Below are 17,247 nucleotides of genomic sequence, written 5' to 3'. Positions count from 1 at the left end.
ATTAAAACGAAATAGCAAGGGGAAGAAAACAATTGGTATAAAGCAGAATTTGGGACCCATGAAAATCAAATCTGAAATAACAGCAGAAAATGCTGGAAAAACTCAGCATCAGTGGAGAGAGAAATAGAGTTAACGTTTCAGGTCGAAGACCCTTTGTCAGAACAGGAAAAAAAACAGGAAATAAAAATAGATTAGGGGTGGGAAAAGGGGGAGGGGGATGCAAGAACAAAAGGGAAGGTCAGTGATAGATAGAAAGATGGAGAGATTAAGAGACATTAAGAGATATTCAAGGCAAGAGGTGGTGGTAATGGGACAGATTAAGGAACAAAGGATGGCTCTAGATGGAGTGTGAATCAAATCTGACTTGATCCAGATCCTCATTGTTTTCACACTCCATGAGGCCCTGAAGCCTGTAAACTCGTGCAGTTCACAACATACCAAGTAGTGCTGTCCTTTGCTGGAGATGCCGTTGGAACAAGACCTAGTCGAATATTGTACTTTATAGTTTGCGACTTGCCTTCCAGAGAACAAATAAAATACTTATCGGCAGAATCAGCGATGGTTTGGGGTACAGTTTCTTTATAAACAACGGATTACAAATGTAATTAAAGTAAAACACAATTATCCGCCACAATCTGTTTAGGATTACTTCAGACTGGATGCCGCTGGTCGCATTCAATGTTAGCATACAGCAACAACGCTGCACCCGTGATACGATCAGCGCTGGGATTGGAATCGGCAGCATCAAACAGCTGGCGGCCCGGATACTGCCAAAGGCTGCAGCACAGGCCTCAGTTGGCCCGCCAGTTCTATAAAGGGCACCGCTGAAATAGGCAATCAATTTCACGAAAGGCTGTCATCTGGAAGAGTGTAAACAAGTGCATATTGTGTCGGTACCTTTCTACCTAGACACAATTTAGGACTCAGAACTTAGATTCAAACATGAAGTGCTTTATTGGAAGGAAAGGAAGTTCTGGCAAGTTCCGAACAAAGAGAGCTAACTTAACAGAGAACACACAACCATTTATCTCCTGTGACAGCGCCACCACAGGTGGGAGGAGAACACACAATACATAACAGTGCAAACCCGTAAAAACCATGAGTGGGATTTACCTCAGTGAGATATTTAAATTGGTTACATTTTTGAACCAAAATGATATATACACACTGATTAAAATGACCGTTTGCTTATTTCTGCTATAAACGGTGAATTTTCAGATTTGGTACAATGGATAGATCTGCCAAGTCTCATTCATACATATAGTTTCGATTCACTAATCAAAATAGTGCATCTCCTGTTATTGTAAGGCAGTAGTTTTAAAATCCAAGGAGAAACACTTATTAGCAACAAAATGACTGCTTCATAGGGTGCAGGAAAAGGGGAGGTACAAAGCAGGTCTTGCATGCATGGGGGACAGAGCATAGAATTATAAAGGTCATTCTGCCCATCAAAACCCAATCCTTCCACAGACAGCACACATTTTGCTTTTCATGCACTACACTCAACTTATTAAATCTCAAAATCTTTGAGCAAATCTCAAACATTATCCAACCTTCGAGCCTTGAATATTCATCCTCGCCTCGTTGCTTTCCATGGCCCCAGCACCTCAGGAACCATCATCTTTCATAATATTTGGCTACCAAAAAAATTGCATTTTTCCAGCAGCTCATCATATCTTGCAGAAGCATCCTAAAATGCATCACAAAGAATGAATGACTCTGTGCAGTCACTGTTATATGGGCAAACGCAGCAGCCATTTTAGACACCGCACGATGCAACAAACGACTGAGATCAATGACCGATTAATCTGCTTTAGTTGGAGTTCAGCAATACTGCGAAACTATTATGCTGCATATTTGTCTCATGTGTCTACTATATTGGAACGCTATCACGAGGGTTATTAATTTTGGAATCAGTGCCTCTATTTAATTTACACATGATCACAGAAATAATCTATCGCTCTCAATAGGTTATAGGTCAATAGGACAAAATGTGAGACTGTGAAGGAATAAGCCATATAGCTTATTCAGAAAAATACACTATCTTATGAAAGAACTCTGGCCTTATTAAAACATGACAAACTGGGTTTGGAAATTTAGAAACCGAACGATGAAAGAGCTGTGAAAGAATTCTGGCTATTGAAGTAAGACAGTTGTTGACCCTGAATAAACATTTTTTTTAATTTTTTTTATTCGTTGATGGGATGTGGGCGTCGCTGGCTAGGCCTGCATTTAGTGCCCATCCCTAATTGCCCTTGAGAAGATGGTGGTGAGCCGCCGCCTTGAACCGCTGCAGTCCATATGGTGTAGGTACACCCACAATGCTGTTAGGAAGGGAGTTCCAGGATTTTGGCCCAGCGACAGTGAAGGAACGGTGATACAGGTCCAAGTCAGGATGGTGGTGGCTTGGAGGGGAACTTGTAGGTGGTGATGTTACCATGCGTCTGTTGCCCTTGTCCTTCTAAGTGGTAGAGGTCGCGGGTTTGGAAGGTGCTGTTGAAGGAGCTTTGGCGAGTTGCTGCAGTGCATCTTGTAGATGGTACACACTGCAGCCACAGTGCGCCAGTGGTGGAGGGAGTGAATGTTGAAGGTGGTGAATGGAGTGCCAATCAAGCGGGCTGCTTTATCCTGAATGGTGTCGAGCTTCTCGAGTGTTGTTGGAGCTGCACTCATCCAGGCAAGTGGAGAGTATTCCATCACACTCCTGACTTGTGCCTTGTAGATGGTGGAAAGGCTTTGGGGAGTCAGGAGGTGAGACACTCGCCGCAGAATTCCCAGCCTCTGGCCTGCTCTTGTAGCCACAGTATTTATATGGCTGGTCCAGTTCAGTTTCTGATCAATGGTAACCCCCCAGGATGTTGATAGTGGGGGATTCAGCGATGGTAATGCCATTGAATGTCAAGGGGAGATGGTTAGAGTCTCGCTTGTTGGAGATGGTCATTGCCTGGCACTTGTGTGGTGCGAATGTTACTTGCCACTTGTCAGCCCAAGTCTGAATGTTGTCCAGGTCTTGCTGCATATGGACACGGACTGCGTCAGTATCTGACGAGTCTCGAATGGTGCTGAACAGTGTGCAATCATCAGGGAACATCCCCACTTCTGACCTTATGATGGAGGGAAGGTCATTGATGAAACAGCTGAAGATGGTTGGGCCTAGGACACTGCCCTGAGGAACTCCTGCAGTGATGTCATGTGATTGAGATGAATGACCTCCAACAACCACAGCCAACTTCCTTTGTGCAAGGTATGATTCCAACCAATGGAGAGTTTTCCCCTTGATTCCCATTGACTTCAGTTTTGCTAGGGCTCCTTGATGCCACACTCGATCAAATGCTGCCTTGATGTCAAGGGCAGTCACTCTCACCTCACCTCTGGAATTCAGCTCTTTTGTCCATGTTTGGACCAAGGCTGTAATGAGGTCAGGAGCCGAGTGGCCCTGGCGGAACCCAAACTGGGCGTCAGTTAGCAGGTTATTGCTGAGTAAGTGCCGTTTGATAGCACTGTCGACGACACCTTCCATCACTTTGCTGATGATTGAGAGTAGACTGATGGGACGGTAACTGGCCGGGTCGGATTTGTCCTGCTTTTTGTAGACAGGACATACTTGGGCAATTTTCCACATTGCCGGGTAGATGCCAGTGTTGTAGCTGTACTGGAACAGCTTGGCATGGGGCGCTGCTAGTTCTGGCGCACAAGTCTTCAGTACTATTGCCGGAATGTTGTCAGGGCCCATAGCCTTTGCAGCATCCAGTGTCTTCAGCCGTTTCTTGACATCAGCCGTTTCTTGACATCACGTGGAGTGAATTGAATGGGCTGAAGACTGGCATCTGTGATGCTGGGGGCCTCAGGAGGAGGCCGAGATGGATCATCCACTCGGCACTTCTGGCTGAAGATAACTGCAAATGCTTCAGCCTTGTCTTTTGCACTCACGTGCTGGGCTCCGCCATCATTGAGGATGGGGATATTTTTGGAGCCTCCTCCTCCTGTTAACTGTTTAATTGTCCACCACCACTCACGACTGGATGTGGCAGGACTGCAGAGCTTTGATTTGATCAGATGGTTGGGAAATCGCTTAGCTCTGTCTATCGCATGTTGCTTCCGTTGTTTGGCATGCAAGTAGTCCTGTGTTGTAGCCTCACCAGGTTGACACCTCATTTTTCGGTATGCCTGGTGCTGTTCCCGGCATGCTCTCCTGCACTCTTCGTTAAACCAGGGTTGATCTCCCGGCTTGATGGTAATGGTAGAGTGAGAGATATGCCGGGCCACGAGGTTACAGATCGTGGTTGAATACAATTCTGCTGCTGCTGCCCCACAGCGCCTCATGGATGCCCAGTTTTGAGTTCCCAAATCTGTTCAAAATCTGTCCCATTTAGCACGGTGGTAGTGCCACACAACACGGTGGAGGGTATCCTCAACATGAAGACGGGACTTCGTCTCCACAAGGACTGTGCAGTGGTCACTTCCACCAATGCGGTCATGGACAGATGCATCTGCAACAGGTAGATTGGTGAGGACGAGATCAAGTAGGTTTTTCCCCTCTTGTTGGTTCCCTCACCACCTGTCGCAGACCCAGTCTGGCAGCTATAAGAACATAAGAAATAGGAGCAGGAGTAGGCCAATCGGCCCCTCGAGCCTGCTCTGCCATTAAATAAGATCATGGCTGATCTGATCCTAACCACCAATCCACTATCACAGAACCATCTCCTGAATCTAACAGAATCAGACACACGAAATAGGAGCAGGATCAGGCTACACGGCCCCTGGGCCCGCTCCGCTATCCACAGGGCCATAACCGATCCGAACCTAGACTCACGTCCAAATTCCTGCCCGCTCCCCGTAACCCTTAATTCCCTTTACTTCTAGGAAACTGTCTATTTCTGTTTTAAATTTATGTAATGATGTAGCTTCTACAGCTTTTTGGGGCAGCATATTCCATGGACCTACCACCCTCTGAGTGAAGTAGTTCCTCCTCATCTCAGTTTTGAAAGAGCAGCCCCTTATTCTAAGACTATGCCCCCTAGTTCTAGTTTCACCCATCATCGGGAACATCCTCCCCGCATCCACCCGATCCAACCCCTTCACAATCTTATATGTTTCAATAAGATCGCCTCTCATTCTTCTGAACTCCAATGAGTAGAGTCCCAATCTACTCAACCTCTCCTCATATGTCCATCCCCTCATCCCCGGGATTAACCGAGTGAACCTTCTTTGTACTGACTCGAGAGCAAGTATGTCTTTTCTTAAGTATGGACACCAAAACTGTACGCAGTATTCCAGGTGCGGTCTCACCAATACCTTGTACAACTGAAGCAATACCTCCCTATTTTTATATTCTATCCCCCTAGCAATGAAAGCCAACATTCCATTGGCCTTCTTAAATCGGTTGCTGCACCTGCATACTAACCTTTTGAGTTTCATGCACCAGGACCCCCAGATCCCTTTGTACTTCAGTACTTTCCAGTTTCTTGCCATTAAGATAATAACTTGCTCTATGATTTTTCCTGCCAAAGTGCATAACCTCACACTTTCCAGTATTGTATTCCATCTGCCAAATCTCTGCCCACTTACTTAGCCTGTCTATGTCCCCTTGCAGGTTTTTTATGTCCTCCTCACTCACTACTTTCCCTCCCATCTTAGTATCATCTGCAAACTTTGATATGTTACACTCGGTCCCCTCCTCCAAATCGTTAATATAGATTGTAAAGAGTTGGGGACCCAGCACTGACCCCTGCGGAACACCACTAGTTACTGATTGCCAGTCTGAGAATGAACCATTTATCCCAACTCTCTGCCTTCCGTCAGATAGCTAATCCTCTATCGATGCCAGAATATTACCCCCAATCCCGTGATTTTTTATCTTAAGCAATAATCTTTTGTGTGGCACCTTGTCAAATGCCTTTTGGAAGTCTAAATACACTATGTCCACTGGTTCCCCTTTATCCACCCTATATGTTACTTCCTCAAAGAACTCCAGCAAATGTCAAACATGACTTCCCCTTCATAAAACCATGCTGACTTTGTCCTATTAAATTAGGATTATCCAAATGTCCTGTTACTGTCTCCTTAATAATGGACTCCCAAAATTTTACCTACCACAGATGTTAGGCTAACCGGTCTATAGTTTCCAGCCTTCTGTCTACTGCCCTTTTTAAATAAGGGTGTCCTTTAGGACTCGGCCAGCTCGGTCAGTTGTGGTGCTACCGAGTCACTCTTGGTGATGGACATTGAAGTCCCCCACCCAGAGGACATTTTGTGCCCTTGCTACTCTCAGTGCTTCTTCCAGTTGGTGTTCAACATGAAGGAGTACTGATTCATCAGCTGAAACAGAAGGTGCATAGCTCAAACAAGCTGACCTTTTGGGAACAAAACAATGGTCCATACTGGATTAAGGTGTTTTAAATTTAAACTTCGTAAAGATGGCACGCAAGACAAGAAACATCTGCCCTCGTAAAGATGACAAAATACGGGACACCTGCCCTTCACACCATTTTTATATGATCAACCCAGAGCACCTGGAAATGAGACAAGATTCTGGAATATTACAAGCTGATGTAGCAGTAAGAATTGCAAAGGTTGGTAGAAAGATGAATAGGGATAATTGACTTGCATCAGCAGAAACTTTAAAGAAAATGCCACTGAAAAAGGGTATAAATATTGAAGTCTCAAATGGGATATCAGACTCGCTTTAAATTGGGCAAGGCGATTCTCGACTACAGAGGCGGCTCTGTGGTCTCCAACTCTTTGTACCTCGGGGATCAAAGGTATTTGATATTGCTGGATATCCGGTATAGAAAACTAAGAACTGTAATACTGTAGTGAAGTTAAGATTTAAAAGTAAGATTCTCTGTTAATAAGATTGTATTTTTTCCTCTTTAAAACTGTTAATGTTGCGATTGACTGATTCACCAACTGTAAATTACATGTCGGTTCGTTTAATAAATTTCTATATATTTTTTAGAATTGTCTCAAGTCTTCTGTATCAATAACTCGTGAACCCAATCTCTGTACTCTTTGGTGAAGAGGTACAATTTCTGAGGGGAGATCTCCGGACCCTCATAATATCTGGGATGTTACGGTCTAGCTAAACTTATTAAAAGTGCTATCTGGAGGATGGTAACATTCTCGGGTTGTTTCTTTTCTTTAGGGATAGTCCAGACCTTTAGACCCAATTAAGTGTCTTTAGGATTCGGCTACCTCAAACTTTAGTTGAAAGTTAACGTCTGAGAAATATGCCTGATCCGGGATAGCCCCAAAGGGGCTCGGACTAGTAAATATCCCTTCAAGACCACCGTTACCACTCCTGGGAACTTTCAAAAAGCTTAATTTTTAAACTATGAAAAACTGACAGGACAGTCAGCTTCCTTACATTTAAATTTGACTGACACAGGATCAATAACAAAGCTCAGTACTTCAAGTAGGATGCAGAACTGGGTTTTTCTTGATTAGAGTGAAATGATTCAAATTTGCCAGGTGTGCATGGCTGTAAACCAATACTGGTATCAAACCTTAATAGAATTCCTCAGCCTACTCTCTATCAGCAGCAAAGTGGTGGAAGGTGTCCTCAACAGTGCCAGCAAGGAGCATTTACTCACCCGTAACATGCTCTCGATGTGCAGTTTGGGTTCCGCCACAACCACACTGCTCCAGACCACAGTACAGCCTTGGCCCAAACAGACAAGAGAGCTGAAATTCAGAGGCAAAGCGATAATGACTGACCTTGACATCATCTGACGGAATGTGGTAACAAGGAGCCCTAGTAAAACGGAAGTCAATGGGGATCAGGGGTATAACTCTCCAGTGGCTAGTCATACCTAGTACAAAAGGAAGGTGGCTGTGGTAGTTGAGGCCAATCATCTTGGCCCCAGGACATCGCTGCAGTAGTTCCTCAGGGCAGTGTCCTAGGCCCAACTATCTTCAGCTGCTTCATCAATTACCTTCCCATCAAAAGGTCAGAGGTGGGGATGTTTGTTGATGATTGCAGTGTTCAGTTCAATTCACAATTCCAGATAATGAAGCAGTCTATGCTTGCATGCAGCAAGACTTTGACAACATCCAGGCGTGGGCTGATAAGTGGCAAGTAACATTCGCACCACACAAGTGCCAGGCAATAACATGTCCAACGAGAGTATCTAACCAGCCCCCATGACATTCAATGACATTACTATGGTCAGGTCCCTCACCATCCTGGGGGTCACCATTAACCAGAAACTTAACTGGACCAACCACATAAATACTGTGGCTACAAGATTAGGTCAGAAGCTGGGTATTCTGCGGCAAGTGTCTTCCCTCCCGACTCCCTGAAGCCTTTGCACCATCTACAAGGCACAAGTCAGCAGTGTGATGGAATACTCTCCACTTGCCTGGATGAGTGCAGCTCAAACAACACTCAAGAAGCTTACCATCGGGGACAAAGCAGCCCGCTTGATTGGCACCCCATCCCCCACCTTAAACATTCACTCCCTCCACCACCAACGTACCACGGCTGCAGTGTGTAACTTCTACAAGATGCAATGCAGCAACTCGTCAAGGCTTCGTTGACAACACCTCCCAAACCTGCGACCTCTACCACCTGGAAGGACAAGGGCAGCAGGCGCATGGGAACACCGCCACCTCCAAGTCACACACCATCCTGACTTGGACATATCACCGGGTCAAAATCGTGGAACTCCCTTCCCAACAGCACTGTTGGAGTACTTTTACCACATGGACTGCAGCAGTTCAAGTAGGTCACCACCACCTTCTGAAGGGCAACTAGAGGTGGGCAATAAAGACTGGCCTTGCTAGCAACACCCACATCCCATGAATGAATAAATAAAAAAAGCCAGATCACAAACTCAATCATCTCTCTACAGTATTAAGCATTAGAGTCACAGTTTAGCCCAACCTGGGTACCATAATGAAATTGTATGTATCCAAACAGCGGAGGATCCTGGAATTCTCAGCTTAAAAGCAACACACACACACAAAGTACGATCTGGGATGATTTGTGTAAAGGAACGACCTAGCACAATTTTCTGTCAGTAGACAACAACTCATGGAAAAGCTGAATCTGGAAGTTATGTTTCAAAGATGAAAACAGATCAAGTTCGAGTTAAAATAACTGACTTTTTATTCAACATGAAAAATTACACAATTTACAAAAATTATACAAGAATTTACAGAAAAAACATTTCTTCAGGCTATTGAGGTATTGGCATAGGAACATGTAAGTAACAGGAAAAATATATAAATGGAAGGAAAATCCTGGATATAGAGCGAGTACAGTCAACATACAGCTCAAGTATCAGTTATTACAGTATCTCAACTACTTTGATCATCTGTATTCACAATCCATAAAAGTTTAGTGCCAGTGGATAGCCAAAACCACTTAACTCTAACTTGAGTGGGAAACAGATGTGAAGGCCAAAACTGACTCCCAAGCAGATCAAGACCTCAGGACTCTTGGTCCACCCAGTACCAGGTCAGATCTCACCTGGATACCAGATTCAAACGGTATTCACACTGTAACTGCAACAGGGGATGAAGTGAACCACTTCACACCAACACTACAGGTGTAATGCAAATGCACCTGAGTGAACAGGTTACTAGTATAAATTAAAATGTCTTTAAATTTACAAGTTTGTCACATCATAACTTGCAATGACTTTTACCAAGGTAACATTGAATACAACTAAATAGTGGCAGTGACAACCCTGATTTTTTTTTTTTTTTTTTTTTGCAGGGGAAGGGAATTGTTGAATGGTTTAAAATATGTAACTTTGCTTTCAAAAATCAACAAGTATTAATAAATAGAAATCCCATTCAACCCATATAACTTACTAATGTACTAGACTTTAAAACAATCACTGTACTTTGTAAAACTATGCATGTCAGTACTTACAACATATTCCATGTCTATAAACACAAAACAGCATTTGTACAAAACCTACAGAACAGCATTTGCACAAAACCTACTGAACTGCCAAGAGCTGAACTCCCTTAATAAAATCTGAAAAGTAGCTTGCAAATTCTCAAACTAAGACTGTTGAACCAAGGGCAGCTTTTATTAGAATTTCAACTTTACATTCTAGGTCCACATCTTCCTCATGGAAGACAAAATGTTGGCACACACAAGTTTCCTGTTAGGTAAGACCATGCAAGACACAACCCCTCCCACTGTTTATTCTCTACAATTTAAGATATTATTTGACTAAAATAGAAGTATCGAAATTGAGGTTTCAATGTCATTTTTTTCTGTTTAAAAAAAGGCAACTATGGAAAGTTTAATTTCAGTCATTTGTTAAAACGAAACCCCACTCCTGCCTGCCCCTCCCAAAAAGACCACTTTCTGGCAGGTGCAAGCAATGTGATGCAATGAAAAATCTACTCGTGCATGTCCACCATCACTGAAGTGCTGGCCATGTAGTTCCAATTCATGGTTTTGCAATCAACCTATGAACCAAAATCATACAAAAACCAAATATTTGCTGAGAAGAGTCAAAAGTATACAACTGCCAAATGCTCACTCTTATTTCCGTGGCTCTAATATCTAAAAGGTTGATTTTTCATTCTGATTATGCTTACAAAAGTGCAAGTTAAGCAACCAATATTTTAATGTCAAGCTAAAAAAGAAACAAAGCAAATGCTTTCACCAGGCCAGGGTAAGATAGGTTTGTACAGTAGATTTGTTTTTGGCCCACAATACAGAGCCTCAGTTTCCTTTGATTCCAACTCCAAATACAGAAGCCGACATCCTACAATGAAAATTTAGCACACATCAGAAAAACCAATACATTTATTATCCTTGCTACATCCCAATTTATACTGTAAGTAGGTTAACAAAAGCTGTTACTGTTACTACATACTAATAGACATTTCTCCAATCTTTTAAAATTTGGTTTCAGTACAATGATGAAACTGGAATTCTTCCCCACTCTCCACTCAACCCCTTCCAGTCAGTCAGCAACCATGATTCCCATTTCAGATAACGGCATAGGCAAAATTTCCCATATTCCAGCTCAACTCAAGAGCACCCCCTAACTTACAAATCTGACATTTAATTTTCCCACACATCATCCATGTTGATTCTGGGCCAAAACAGCAATTTGCAGGTCTCTAATGGGGTCCTTCTAAAGGGCGTCACTTGTGGTACTGATTTCTGTTCGGCGACGCTGGGGAAAATCCAGTACCATCTCTACTGGTCAGTGTTGATTCAGTGCAGTTATCAAACTAATCAGTTGTGTTGTGAACTCATAGCTTCTACAAGCTGGATTGAAACTAACCAAATTCCTTTCACCTAGGATTCTTACAGCCAAAAAGATTTATTCCATCAGTATGTACTACATTCAGCCCCAAGGCTCAGAGGCCAAAAGTCATGGTTCTATGCCACAGCATTACTTGCTCCAAGGCTGTATCATGATAGCCAGAGTTCAGAAAATACACACGAACAATGACTGCTTGCATTTTAGTCAGCCATCCACAACTGCCAATTTTCGTAGTCCATAGCATCTACAGAGTGCAGGATAAAAAGGTGAGTGATGAGTTCATCTTTCCCTTGTGATCCAAAACAGGCCATCTAATTAGCAATTGATCTGTTGAAGTTCAACTAGATACTGCAGTCATGTTTCTCAAGTATTTCATCTCACATTTGGACCCAGAACTAATCATGTTTTTTTTTGAAGCCACAAGTTTGTATCATAAACAAAGACTTGAGAATGGTGGGTACCACAAAATATTCTCAACTCATGAGATCACAAAGTCTGTAAACACAGTGATCTAAGCTGCAAGTTCCAGCAGCTAAGGAATTCGTTCATTAATAAACATTCCAAAGAGCAACAGGACAGAGAAAGACAAAAGAACAGGTGCATCCATGTGCTGAGGTACCCTACTAACAGAATATTTGTGGTAACCCCTCAGCAGTCAAGCTCATTCGTGCTGTATTGGCTTTAACTGCATTCAACACCCAACTAAGTGATACTGTAAACTGGTGATTCAATCTTTCATTCATTATGTATTCTATGAACATTCCCAATTTCAGATTTGGGTTACGTGTATACAATACCAATTGTAGGAAAAAGGAGGTAGTGAGATGTGACGAGAAAAAAAGGCAAGAGAAGGGAGAAAAAAACAAGTTCAACAACAAGAATGGCATGGGCAGAAAAATGCAAAGGCAGTCCAAAATAAGTTAAAACGTTTCCCTGAAGCTTACGGTGGTTCTAATCCATAGCAAAAAGGATATGAAGACAATACAGGTTTTTTTAAAAAACAATTTCCACCATATATATGTGCCATATGTTCTTAAAAATGATTTACGCTAACTTCAAAAATGTCCCATCATTAGAAACTTAATCAGGGCACCCGCACAGGTCTTAATCGGATCACGGGGGACAAGTTTACTTTGAGAATTTTTTGTGCCCTTTGACGTGCTTTGGAAACACTTTCATCAGAAGATGAATCTTCAACTTTTATGGTTGGGAAGGTGGTTAGCCTGAACGCAGCGGTCTTGCTGGATAAGTTGCCTCGCAAAACCCTGCTCACAACCTGGGAGGGTGAGGTCTTTGTGAGGCAGCTTTTGGTTTTCTTGGTCACGGGCTCCCCCGCATTGGTTCCCGCTTTCCTTTGTCTCCTCCGCCGACTCCTGGGCGCCCTCTCGGCGGTAGATTTAATTTCATCCGTGGGCTTTGCCGCAGGCACCATGGAGCGGCGTGAAGAATATCCGTACACGTCCTTGCTGCGGAGGATGACCGGGGAGAAGCCCTCTTCCCTCATGCTGCACAGGAAGTCCCACAGCTCAACCTCCGAGTTGTGAAAGTCGTTGCACTTGGGCATGAAGATCTTGAGCGCATCTTCCAGCGCCTTTGTTCCCGCGAACACCATCTGCGATCTGGAGTAGACCACCCGCTCCTCGGCAGCACACACGGCCATGACCAGCTTCACGCTAACTTAACTCTTTCCAATTCGCCGACCGACTGTGGGACGGGACCTCGCCAGTTATATGTTTATATATAATCAACAAAAGGGTCAGTCTTCTCCCCAGACACACACCACCCCCCCGAGCATGGGGGAAAAACTGCAACAAAAGCCACTCACATTTCCTCAAGATGTCCCTGGCAAATGAGGAACGGCCCAACCCGCCGCCCATTTATAAACAGGAGCCCTTGCAGTACGTCAGCCCAGTGACTCCACCCAGCCCCGCTCAACAGAAACAAAACAAGTAGCCCCGACACCAGCGCGTTATCATGAAGGGCCACTCGCTCAGCCAGCCAAGCCCAGCCCGCCCGATCCTCAACACTGGCGGAGGAGCCGCCAAATGGCAAGAGTGAGACAAACACCTGGCGCTCGGTTCAGAAACAAAACAGGCTGGAAATACTCCGCAGGTTAGGTAGGGTAGAGCATCTGTGGAGAGACAGAAGTCAGTCGACGCTTCAGGTCTAAATCCCCCTCCCCAGGACGCTAAATGCTGGAGCTGGGTTTCTTTTTCAAGAGTGTAATGCATCAAACCAAGAGCTATTTCAAGCCACAGTGTGATTCTCATTGATGGCAGCATCAAGGAACTGTTGGGAGTGAGATTTGTGATCAAACACCAGGCTGATCACAAGCCATTTAATCATCTGGAACTATGCTTCTTTGAATACATATTTCATGCTCACTCCAGGGAAATGAGACTTGGCGGGTTTGCCTCTTCCAAATGATTGATATTTATCAGGTGTTTGGGATTTGGGACGTGATGTTTTAAACCTTTCAAATGAACCAATAGGATTTCTGCGCGATTAACTGCCACTTCTGTGTTTGCAAAGCATCTTGGGAGTTTGCAGCAAAGACTGAGAGATGGGAAGGCGGATTGAGATAGATTGGAACTACTCTGTAGACCATTCCTTCAGCGAATACCAGATTTATAACGGCCTAATTAACTATCTAACACTTGAAACAGTTTGGCTACCTTCGAACCATCTCAACTCTGGAAAGAACATGTGCCAAGCTTCCTGTTTGCAATGCGTCTCACTCATTTTGGTTTAAAAAATATCTATTTTGATCTAATGGTTCTGGTGTGGTCATTTACAGCTCCTCTAGACCCAGCTTTTGTTTCTGTACTTGTCCCATTACCACCCGTTTTGCCTTGCACCATCATTTCTTTAATACAAAAGCAAAATACTGCGCATGCTGGAAATCTGAAATAAAATCAGAAAATGCTGGAAATACTCAGCGGGTCAGGCGGCATCTGTGGAGAAAGAAACAGAGTTAACGTTTCAGGTCTATGACCCTTTGTCAGAACTGGAAAAAGTTGGAGATGGAACAGGTTTTTAAGCAAGCGTAGGGGCAGGGAAAGGGGGGAGGGGAGGAAAGAACAAAAGGGAAGGTCTGTGATCGGATGGAAGGCAGGAGAGATTAAGAGACAAAAGGAGATGGTAATGGGACAATTTAAGAAACAAAAGATGACTAGATGAAGTGTCAATGGCAGAATGATTGACAGCTGCCATTTGAGAGAGAGAGTAAAACAAGATAGGGGCAGAGGTTGTGGTCTGAAATTGTTGAACTCGATATTGAGTCCAGAAGGCTGTAAAGTGCCTAATCGAAAGATGGGGTGCTGTTCCTCGAGCTTACGTTGAGCTTCATTGGAACAATGTATGAGGCCGAGGACCGAGAGGTGGGAGTGGAGCGGAGAATTAAAGTGACAGGCAACCAGAAGCTCGGGGTCACCCTTACAGACTGAACGGAGGTGTTCCGCAAAGCGGTCACCCAATCTGCGTTTGGTCTCCCCAGTGTAGAGGAGACCACATCGTGAGTAGTGAATACAGTATACTAGATTGCAAGATGTACAAGTAAATCGCTGTTTCACCTGGAAGGAGTGTTTGGGGCCCTGGACAGTGGGAAGGGAGGAGGTAAAAGGGCATATGTTGCATCTCCTATCATTTATTTTGTCATTTAATCACTCCTGCCTTCCACCCTATCAACAGATCTTCCCCTTTGTTCTTTCCTTCTCCTGCTCACCCTTTCCCTGACTCTGTACTTGCTTTAAAAACTGTTGCATCTCTAAATTTTTTGAGTTCTGATGAAAGGTCACGACCTGAAATGTTAACCCTGTTTATTTCTTCACAGATGCTGCCTGACCTGCTGAGTATTTCCAACATTTTCTGTTTTTATTTCTATTTTGATGTAATTTATTTTTAAAACAAAATGAAGATGGCTCCATAAGATTAAATGGATTTGTGATTTGTTTAACTTGCAAGCTCTTTTCTCTGTTTGATCATAATTCTCACTCCTAATGGATCTTGACATCTGTGAATGAGAGTCACTTTCGTTTTTAAAAATCTCCCATTTTGATGTATGCCATTGAAAAAAAGAGACGTGGCACCTCTGTCTGCCATCATTATGAAACAGAGTTTATGCCAAGAGCTCAGCCATCAGATAGTATATTTTTTGGACATAGTATGATGTTATTATGTCTTTAATAACTTCATCACCTTCATTTGTGATCAATATATATGATTTTAATACACTATTATTTTGCAACATGTTCAACTATAAACAGAAAACTTATTGTATATAATACTTCTGCATTTGAAATATTATTGATCACGATTAACAATATTTATCCAGCTGTATGAACGTAAGTTTTTTCTTTTCTTAGCAGACAGACCCAACCAAATAAAGCTTAAGAAATGCAGTGACTTTTTTTATTTGTTCCTGGGATGTGGCGTCGCTGGCAAGGCCAGCATTTATTGCCCATCCCTAATTGCCCTTGAGAAAGTGGTGGTGAGCCGCATTCTTGAACCGCTGCAGTCCATGTGGTGAAGGTACTCCCATAGTGCTGTTAGGGAGAAAGTTCCAGGATTTTGATCCAGCGACGATGAAGGAATGGCGATATATTTCCAAGTCAGGATGGTGTTTGACTTGGAGGGTAACTTGCAGGTGATGGTGTTCTCATGTGCCTGCTGCCCTTGTCCTTCTAGGTGGTAGAGGTCATGGGTTTTGGAGGTGCTGTCGAAGAAGTCTAGGTGAGTTGCTGCAGTGCATCTTGTAGATGGTACACACTGCAGCCACGGTGCATCAGTGGTGGAGGGAGTGAATGTTTAAGGTGGTGCATGGGGTGCCAATCAAATGGGCTGTTTTGTCCTGGATGGTGTTGAGCTTCTTGAGTGTTGTTGGAGCTGCACTCATCCAGGCAAGTGGAGAGCATTCCATCACACTCCTTACTTGTGCCTTGTAGTTGGTGGAAAGGCTTTGGGGAGTCAGGAGGTGAGACACTCGCCACAGAATTCCCAGCCTCTGGACTGCTCTTGTAGCCACAGTATTTATATGGCTTGCCCAGTTAAGTTTCTGATCAATGGTGACCCCTAGGATGTTGATTTGGGGGATTTGGCAATGGTAATGCCATTGAATGTCACGGGAGGTGGTTAGGTACTCTCTTGTTGGAGACAGTCATTGCCCAGCACTTGTGTGGTGCAAATATTACTTGCCACTTATCAGCCCAAGCCTCTATGGTATTCAGGTCTTGCTGCATGCTGGTATAGACTGCTTCATTAACTGAGGAGTTGTGAATGGAACTGAACACTACAATCATCAGCAAACATCCCCACTTCTGACCTTATGATGGAGTGAAGGTCATTGATGAAGCAGCAGAAGATGGTTGGGCCTAGAACACTGCCCTGAGGAACTCCTGCAGTGATGTCCTGGAGCTGAGATGATTGGTCTCCACCCCATCTTCCTTTGTGCTGGGAATGACTCCAGCTAATAGAGAGTTTTCCCCCAGATTCTCATTGACTTCAATTTTACTGGGGCTCCTTGATGCCACACTCGGTCAAATGCTGCCTTGATGTCAAAGGCAGTCACTCTCACCTCACCTCTGGAATTCAGCTCTTTTGTCCATGTTTGGACCAAGGCTGTAAAGGTGATTGGGCAGATGCATGGCAGTGCAGTATAATGTGGATAAATGCGGGGTTATCCACTTTGGTGGCAAAAACAGGAAGGCAGATTATTATCTGAATGGTAATAGATTGGGAGAAGGGGAAGTGCAACAAGACCTAGGTGTCCTTGTGCACCAGTCGCTGAAGGTAAGCATGCAGATGCAGCAGGCGTTTAAGAAGGCAAATGGTATGTTGGCTTTCGTAGCGAGAGGGTTCGAGTACAGGAACAAGGATGTCTTGCTGCAGTTGTACAGGGCCTTGGTGAGACCACATCTTGAGTATTGTGTGCAGTTTTGGTCACCTTATCTGAGGAAGGATGTTCTTGCCATGGAGGGAGTGCAGCGAAGATTCACCAGACTGATAC

The 17,247-nt window shown here is 43.9% G+C and overlaps 2 protein-coding genes across 3 annotated transcripts in view; both read right to left on the bottom strand.

The window, feature by feature from the left end:
* Positions 1-17,247, bottom strand: part of LOC147105665 (cAMP-dependent protein kinase type II-beta regulatory subunit-like) — a 334,744-nt gene that overhangs the window by 246,055 nt on the left and 71,442 nt on the right. The window lies entirely within an intron of this gene.
* Positions 9,086-13,828, bottom strand: LOC147105666 (coiled-coil domain-containing protein 71L-like). The gene has a single exon (XM_086010221.1). The coding sequence runs from the start codon at positions 12,901-12,903 to the stop codon at positions 12,328-12,330; it is 576 nt and encodes a 191-aa protein (XP_085866347.1). The 5' UTR covers positions 12,904-13,828; the 3' UTR covers positions 9,086-12,327.

The sequence above is a fragment of the Somniosus microcephalus genome, chromosome 17 (assembly GCF_052327205.1).
Source record: "Somniosus microcephalus isolate GS21.2 chromosome 17, FLI_Smic_1.0, whole genome shotgun sequence".
NCBI lineage: Eukaryota > Metazoa > Chordata > Chondrichthyes > Squaliformes > Somniosidae > Somniosus > Somniosus microcephalus.
This window is presented reverse-complemented; position numbering and strand designations above follow the sequence as displayed.

Excerpts from the sequence above, each read along its gene's own strand:
- LOC147105666 (XM_086010221.1), bottom strand. The coding sequence starts at position 12,903 with ATGGCCGTGTGTGCTGCCGAGGAGCGGGTGGTCTACTCCAGATCGCAG.